The sequence below is a fragment of the Hypanus sabinus genome, chromosome 22 (assembly GCF_030144855.1).
Source record: "Hypanus sabinus isolate sHypSab1 chromosome 22, sHypSab1.hap1, whole genome shotgun sequence".
Taxonomy (NCBI): Eukaryota; Metazoa; Chordata; class Chondrichthyes; order Myliobatiformes; family Dasyatidae; genus Hypanus; species Hypanus sabinus.
In genome coordinates, this window is record NC_082727.1 from 36,329,605 (window position 1) to 36,338,644 (window position 9,040).

Consider the following 9,040-nt stretch of genomic DNA (forward strand, 5'->3'; position numbering starts at 1 on the left):
CAGATTTTGGATCTGATCCCAGGTTTGTGATCTGGGAACTTTAGCTTGATCCTGGGATCAGAGACCACTGGAGTGGGATGATCCCACAGTATGTGAGCACTCAGTTTGATATCCCAGGATGTGATAATAATTTGAATCAAATCCTGTGGTGCTCAGTCATTTAAGAATAGGGAGCTGCTTGGGAGTGAGGAAAGCAAGAATTACATGAAGGAGTTTGTCCTCCCGAACAGATGACATGATTTCTGAGTTCCGGTGTGGGGAACTGACTTTTCCCAGTCATTTGCAGTCTGTGAACAGTGACTGATATAATAAAGTTTACAGCTGTTGCTGAGGGGTCTCGTGAGCTGAGCCGATAAGACCGTAAGACCATAAAACATAGGAACAGAATTAGACCATCTGCCCCAGCGAGTCTGATCCGCCATTCAATCATGCTTGATCCTTTTTTCCACTCCTTAACCCCGGCTCTCTTCTCGTAACCTTGGATGCCACAGCCAATCCGGAACAAATCAATCTCTATAACCATATAACCATATATGGTTATAGAGATATAACCATATAACAATCACAGCATGGAAACAGGCCATCTTGGCCCTCCTAGTCCGTGCCGAACCCTTAATCTCACCTAGTCCCACCTACCCGCACTCAGCCCATAACCCTCCACTCCTTTCCTGTCCATATACCTATCCAATTTTACCTTAAATGACACAACTGAACTGGCCTCTACTACTTCTACAGGAAGCTCATTCCACACAGCTATCACTCTTTGAGTAAAGAAATACCCCCTTGTGTGTCCCTTAAACTTCTGCCCCCTAACTCTCAAATCATGTCCTCTAGTTTGAATCTCTACCTTATGTTCTCTACCTTATGTTCACCCAATGATCTGGTCTGCACAATTACCTATGGTTACAAATTCCACAAACTCACCAATCTCTGGTGAAAGAAATTTCTCTGCATCTCTGTTTTAAACTAAAGCCCCTCTATTCTGAGGCTGTGCACTCTTGTCCTAGACTGCCCTACCATGAGAAACATCCTTTCCACATCCAGTCTGTCTGGGCCTTTCACAATTCAAAACATTTCAATGAGATACCACCCTTCCTTCTAAATCCCAGTGCACAGGCTCTGAGCCATCAACTGTTCCTCATATGATAACCCTTTCATTCCCAGAATCATCCTTGTAAACTTCCTCTGAAACCTCTCCAATGCCATCACGTATTATCTTAGATAAGGAGACAAAAGCTGTTCACAATACTCAAGGTGATGCCACACTCGTGCCTTATAAAGCCTCAGCATCACATCCCTGTTCTTATATTCTAGATCTCCTGAAATGGATGCAAACATTGCATTTGCCTTCCTCACCACCAACTCAACCTGCATGTTAACTTTAGGGTATTCTGCAGAAGGGCGCCCAAGTCCCTTTGCATCTCAGATTTTCTGGATTTTCTCCGCATTTGGAAAATTGTCTGCACTTTTATTCCTTCTGCTAAAGTGCATGACCTTGTATTTTCCAACATTGTATTTCATTTGCCACTTCCTTGCCTGTTCTCCTAATCTGTCTAAGTCCTGCAACCTTCCTGTTTTCTCAAAAGAAAACCTGGGAAACAAAGGCTAGTTAGATTAACATCTGTTTTTTGGCAACATGCCAGAATCCCAACATCAAAAATGAAATGGCCATTTGGGAAAGCTTTTAATGGAATTAAACCAAGGTAAAGGGAAGATAATGTTTGTAAATTTGCCCAGCATACAACCGGTGGCTGTTGATAAGCAAGCACTCACAAAACTGCATAATGCTGTCTGCAGACAAGAAGACGGTGTGTAATACAGTGGAAGAGGAACACAAGGATGCCAATTTTTTAAGACAAATAACAGATGAGGCGGGATCTAGACAGGATTGAGACTGGATTATCCTGGACTGGTCATTGTGGCTATGAGAATGAATAATTAACAATTTTGTCCTGCATGGGCTGATTAGAGAGTGAACATAATAGATTAGTATTCTTCATTAATATGCTGGGTGAAGTCACAGAATGAAATCAAGGGTGTGAATATGAGCAAATGAAATTATGAGGACCCATTTGATTGGCAAACTATTCAATGGGTTGATCGTGAATGGGCACTGTATGATGTTTGAAGAATGAACTACAACAATAATTCATTCCTGATTGGTACGAAAAGAAAATTCAGGAAAGATGGTTCAACACTATGAGGGAAATTAGGCATAGAATTAGCCCCCCCCCAAAATCAGCACATTTTGTATTGGAAGCAGCTCAGAGTTCAGCCAAGGAGTCCAGAAAGATTGATTCAGAGGGGTATAATGAGGCATGAGAGTAAACTGGCAGCGGACATAAAACTGATAGGATATATGGAGAAGTAAAAAAAGATGGTGATCAGAATTGTAGATTGTTTACAATCAGAAACAGGGAGAATTATAATTACAGTCGGCCCTCCATATCCGCGGGGGTTCAGGGATATGGACCCCCCCCCCCCCCGCGGATACCAAAAATCTAGGATGCTTAAGTCCCTTATTTAACCTGTCTGAATGCGATGGTCTTTAGGACCCAGCGGAACCCCGGAGTTTATTTAACTTTTATTAGTAAGGAGCGCATTAGGACCTGGCGCAGCTCTGAATCGGCAATGTTTCCGTTTACAAAAATAATCACGAATAAAAATAAAGTGGAAGTAATAAAGCGATCAGAAAGAGCTGACACGCTGACGGTCATTGGAAAAGCGTTAGGCTACAGGCGCTCAACGATCGGAACAATTTTAATGAAGGATGTGAAGGCTACACAGGTTACCCGATGAAAGCTACAATTATTACTAAGCGACAAAGTGGTTTAATTATTGAAATACGTATGTTTCTTTAGTGTTTTATATGCCGAGTAAGGTAAAATATATACTATATACGAAGAAAAACGTTTGACTAACTGATGCTAAATAATACCGGAGGTACCTTTTCCGACTTCAAATCCGACTTAAGGACAGTGACAGGAACGAAACTCCTTCATAACCCGGGGACTGCCTGTACTTTTAAATCATTTCAAGATTACTTATAATACCTAATACAATGTAAATTCTATGGAAATAGTTGTTATACAGTATTGTTTAGGGAAAAATGACAAAAAAAAAGTTTGTATATGCTCAAACAACAAGTGCTGGAGGGAGAACCGCTCCGCGGTTGGTTGAATCCCCGCATGCGGAATCCGCGCATAAGGAGGGCCGACTGTAGCTGAAAAGGAATGGTCAGAACAACCCATTACACTGGCATTTTCTGACACGTAGATTATTTCTATGATTAAGCAATGCTTATATAGAAAATGCTTCCAAATTGCTTTTAATTACCTCAGTGTTATGTTAACTATTAATATGAATTTCTAGTGATAATAAGGAAGTAGCTGGTAGTGCAAAGATCGAACATCAGACGCAACAACGGAGACTCAGCAGAAGAAGAACCGCACAAACTGAGAAAGAGCACAATTTGCTTTCCATCCAACGAACATCATGAGGTAAAGGATGTTTCCTTGCAGTTTACCTTTATGTACAGATCATTATAGAGGAGGTGGTTTACGAAAAATAGTGGATCATAGTGCACTAACTATGAAATGCCAAGAGTGGACACACACAGGCTAACACGGTAGTTGAATGATGAGACTTTAGGGTGATTCCTACATTACTCTGCTGGGGTGGAAACAGTGCAGGGAATTGCAGTGCTTTACTGTTATTTTTGTTATTAACATGTAATAAAAAGGCAGTAAACACGAGATTTGTATCTGATTCCTGACTTCTGAAGAGCCTTCTGTTCTGTCTGATCTCCAGATCCAACAGCAGTTCAAGGGATCATAAATAATCCTCACTCACGGCAGGAGAGGCAAGAGGAGTAGGAGAGTAGGAGTCTGATCAAGTCGGTTTATCTGCACTTGTCTTCCTCAGACAGGGGTCTTCGGTGGAATACGACTGAGAACAATGACATTATTTGAAAAGCTTAGCAGTCAGCGTAATCACTTTATCATGGATTGATTTCCATGGTAATTTGTAAGGAATGGGGACATTCTCTCTGTGACTGTGTGTGCTTCCTCTGGGTATTCGACTGTGATAGAACATTTCAAAGATGTGCGGGTTAGGGTTAGCATTTAGCTGTGCTGGAATCGTGGTGACACACTTGTTGGTGGCCCTATGCAATTCTTTTTGATCTGATATAATGTCAAACAATGCATTTCACTTATGCTTTGATATACATGTGACATGTGAAAAGCTAATCTTTAATCTTCAAATTTTTAAAAGTATGAATTGATCCAGCTCTGCCATACACTACAGCCACATAGATTTGAGCATGTTGGAGCCTATGGGCTGCATTCAGTACTGAGGTAATACACCAGAGGAACATGCTACTCTAAACTGTCATAATTTCCAGCCCCTAGCAGCTTTTAGGACAGAATGGAGGAGCTGCATCCACAATGCGGCAAATTCATCTCCTTTAGGAGGAAGCAGGAAGCAGAGTTGATCTCAGAGTAGGGTTAAAGGTCGGCACAACATGTTCTATGTTCAACGCTGGTCTATGTTCTTTCAGAAATGTGCAGCAGGATCAGGGGACGTTGCTCATGCAATTGGTCTGTGAACTGGTCTGGTAACTCATAAATTGCCAGACTTCAGGGGGCTTCACAAAACAGCTTTATCTCACTAATGTTATTGAAGTTCTCAATCTTCTGGACATTGAGTCTGAGTACTGGTGGCTGTCTAGGGAAAAGCACCACATCTCAGTACCGAGATCTGGAGCTATGCTCAGGCTGCTGGCAAAAAAACAAAAGTCTGCAATAGTGGGAGAGCTCAATGTCTGGTAATAAAACCAAGTCCAGCATCAGTGTAACAAAGCAACAGATCAGCTGCCTTGGCTGTTCAGGAGACACATTTCCATCTTCATCACATGAATCAATTCTTCATATTAAGAAGAGGGATGCCTCACGTCTTAATAAGCTGGTAAGGAAGGTGGGCTCTGTCGTGGGCGCAGAACTGGAGAGTATGACATCGGTGGCAGAGTGGAGGGCGCTGAGTAGGCTACGGTCAATCATGGAAAACCCTGAACATCCTGTGCACAGCACCATCCAGAGACAGAGAAGCAGCTTCAGCAGCAGGTTGCTGTCAATGCAATGCTCCTCAGACAGGATGAAGAGATCATTACTCCCCAACGCCATTCGGCTCTACAATTCAACCACCAGGGGCAATACATGTTAAAGTGCCGGGGTTAGGACTGAGATTAAGTTACCACTCAATGCACTTTAGTAAACTATTTAAGAACTTTTTAAAAGCTATTTATTAATGCTTTTTGGGAGGGTGATTTTAGATGCATATCATATTTATACTGAGTTAAATACTGTATGTAATTAGTTTTGCTACAATAAGTGTATGGGACACTGGAAAAATGTTGAATTGCCCCTTGGGGATGAATAAAGTATCTATCTATCTATCTATATTGGGCTACTGATCTGAAACATTCTCCTTCCTCAGGTGCAGACTGACAGGCTGAGCATTTCCAGGTTTTAAATGCCATAATTATAGAAAACTTCATTAAAAGGCAGCTTTCATACAGTTAATAAGTCTGCTATTTATGGGATTGTAAGTCAGACATGCAGCAAGTGATCTGAGATGGAATTCATGATTCCGTTTTTTCTCTCTTGCAGCAACACACCGGGAGATTTATTGAAAGAGAAGCTCGATCAGCTGCAGTGTCACTTCACATGGAGTCCACAGAAAGAAACTATTGACTTGGACGATATGATGTTAAGATTGCAAGATTCTCTGGCATTGGGTAAAAAATATCAAGCTGCATCGTACAACCATCTGGCTTTTGTAAACTCTCTGCAGGGTCATTTTGAAGAAGCCATTCAAAATTTAAAGGAAGCTGAAAAGATTCTGAGGGAGGAGTACAAAGATGAATTTGAAAGAAGAAGCATCATCACCTATGGAAACTTTGCCTGGGTGCATTACCACATGGGACAACTGACCGAGGCCCAGTCCTATCTCGACAAGCTGGAGATGATCTGTAAACCGCTCAGTGATGGCCCTCGCTATACAGCAATGATACCCGAGGTGTACGGGGAGAAGGGATGGTCATTGATGAGTTCTGCTGCTGAATACTATGAGGAGGCAAAGGAATGCTTTTCAAAGGCTCTGGAGCAAGATCCTGACAACACTGAGTGGATAATGGGACATGCAACTGCACTGTCTCGGCTGGAAGCATTTTCTGGAACCCCAGAGAGTCGTGATCAGAGTCAGTCAGTGAAGTATTTCCGACGAGTACTGGAGCTTGATCCAGATGATGCTGTGGCCATGGTGCTGTTGGCTCTAAAACTGCAGAGGTTAGGGCAAAATGAGGAAGCAAATGAGTTAGTTGAAAAAGCACTGACAAAGACCCCAGATCTGCCATATATTCTTCGCTATGCTGCAAAATATTATAGACAAAGGGGATTTGTGGAGAAAGCAATTGAGCTCTTGAAACAAGCATTAGAATTAACTCCACACTCTGGTTTCTTACACCACCAACTTGGATTGTGCTACAGAAGTAAGCTGAACTATACTCGTTGCAGATATCCTCGCAATCCTGTATTTCATCAGAAAGCTGAGTTGATCAATCTGTGCAAGTATCATCTTGAAAAGGCTTTTGATCACCGTCGAAGGTCATTTATTAGAGCACAACTGGACTTTGCAGACATCTGCATAACTAGTGGGGAATATTCCAGAGCAGAGGAGACTTACCGTAGATTGGTGGAGTTAGTGGACATTCGACCAGAGAATATGCAGAGCATTTGTCTGGAAGCTGGGTTATTTGAACTGTACCAGAAAAGATCTGAAACAAATGCTGTTCGCCTCTTCCTGAAAGGAGTGAAAATTGAATATAACTCAAGAGAACGGGGAAAATGTCGCATGAATTTGGAGCAGTGGGCAGATAGAAAACTTAGTGTAAATGCACATGACAGCAAGGCTCTTAGTATTAAAGCAATTCTGTATCAGCTGGATGGGAAAATGGGTAGAGCAACTGAATACTTTGAGAAGGCCTTGGAGTTTGATCCTGGCAATGAGGAATATGTGAGTGCTCTTTCTCAATTACGTATTTGAGCACCACTGGATGTTTAAAAGATGCATTTCCATCTGATCTGTGGATAGGTTTGGTGGGTTGTTGCTTTACTAGTTATATCCTTTCAGCACCTTCTCTTACTCGTTAGTGCCTAATTTGCAAAAATGGTCTGTCTACAACTATACCCAATTATTGCGTTTCTTTAAGAAATCTTCATTCCTCAAGTACCCTTTTACAAGTTTTGCTTCTCTGGACTCTGGAAAACTGGGATTGGGGATAATGCAGCAAGTAGAGTTAACTGAGTAATCAAACATTTTTCCACATTTGTTTGTTACACCTATTAACCTTTGAATGTATTTTACTTTTCACGTGGATTTTGATGTAGAAGTGTAATGGTGGGATGATTTTTCGAGAGCAATTTTATTTTAAGAATCATTGTAAAATATCCTCTTTAGATATGTCTGGTAATTAAAGCTTCAAAGCAGAGGTTGGACTTGTCTTGACAAAATCAAAAGAACACAAGCAACAAATCCTAACAGCATGAATCCAACCTGCTGAGTGTGGTGGAGGAATGGCTTGGAAGGAGGAATGACTGGCGAGTGGCAGTGGAGGGGTTTCGGGGATAATGAATGGAATTAACAAAAAATATGATATCTCTGGTCAGGTTTTCTCTAAAAGAAATATACACTTATTGATAATGTTATGAATCATTTTGTAAAGTGAAGGGGATGATTGCCATTCCCAAGCCATACAAGTTAATTGAATTAATCAGATAGAACCACTTAAGTTGTTAGTGAATTCAGTGTTTCCCCACCTTACAGCAGTTTGAGTACCACAAATACTCCATCAGAGAATTCATAGATTACTCCAAAATAAATCAGCATATTGTATAAAAGTTTGATCTTACATGCCTTGGATGTGAAAAAATAAACACAAATCATAAAGTAGCTCTTTTGATCATTTTTTGTCAAAAATCACAATTTGAATGTTTCTCTGGGTACACAATCACTCCATGGGGTATCCTGTCATTGGGAATCAATGGTAAAGACGGAGTTTAATTCCAGGTAGAGATTGAATTGTTGATTGGTGTAGAGGCTTGAGTGTTCAGCCATTAGTATAGCGCTAGGGCCCTAAACAACATGCCCTACCAGCCCAGTTTCAGCACAATTATATCCATGTGACCAAATAACCAATGAAAGCAAATGGCTTTGGCATGTGGATGGAAACTGGTGTACCTAGATGAAGCCACAGGCAGAACAAATAAAATCCTTACAGACAGTGGTGGGAATTGAATTCAGATCACTGCCTCTGTATTAGTGTTATGTCAATGACAATGCTATAAAGGTTCCCCTTATCACTCCTTGCAGGTAGGTGGGAGGTATGTGGATGTGGTCGATTAACACAGACCCAAGGGGACCAGGCTCGGTCAATGAGCTGAAGTGGTAGACTTGTCTGAAGAACCACCCAACATCATTCCTACAGCACTAAAGTTGGCAAGGGTTCTATATTTTTGTCCATAAGAGACTCAGGGGTCAGGGCCTCATATCATTGGACCAAACCAATTTTTTTTTAAAGAGACTTGACCAGCAATTGAAAGCACTCGATGTAACAGTGAGTGTCTCTGCCCATAACACACCAGTCACTGCAGCTCTTCAGCAAACCTTCAGAATCCCTCATCGTAGAAGGCTGGAAATTTTGTGGGACAGTGTAATTTCCAAATCCTGGTGCTGTCTCAGTCAGGGAAAATAAAAAGAAAGAAGTTCAAAGTGAGTAAAAATATGTTCAAAAGAATAATGGACAGTTGCTGAAAATTTGAGGGACACACAGAAAATGCTGGAGGAACTCAGCAGGCCAGGCAGCATCCATGGAAAAGAGTACAGTCAACGTTTTGGGCCGAGACTCTTCGACAGGACTGTAGGAAAAAAAGACGAGTAGTGCATTGAATGGTGGGAAGAAGGAAGAGAGTAACGTGAGGTA

The 9,040-nt window shown here is 41.5% G+C and overlaps 1 protein-coding gene across 4 annotated transcripts; it reads left to right on the top strand.

The window, feature by feature from the left end:
- The first annotated feature begins 2,706 nt into the window (after positions 1-2,706).
- On the top strand, positions 2,707-8,001 carry LOC132379517 (interferon-induced protein with tetratricopeptide repeats 1-like). Of its 4 annotated transcripts, none has more exons than XM_059947495.1 (3): positions 2,707-2,787; positions 3,373-3,500; positions 5,670-8,001. In XM_059947495.1, exons 2-3 carry the CDS (start codon positions 3,496-3,498, stop codon positions 7,102-7,104), a joined length of 1,440 nt encoding a protein of 479 aa, XP_059803478.1. In that variant the 5' UTR covers positions 2,707-2,787; positions 3,373-3,495; the 3' UTR covers positions 7,105-8,001. The 4 variants fall into 4 exon arrangements, with proteins under 4 accessions (XP_059803478.1, XP_059803480.1, XP_059803477.1 ...); XM_059947497.1 differs by having other exon boundaries at positions 2,711-2,881; XM_059947494.1 differs by having other exon boundaries at positions 2,711-2,847.
- Positions 8,002-9,040: the final 1,039 nt, after the last annotated feature.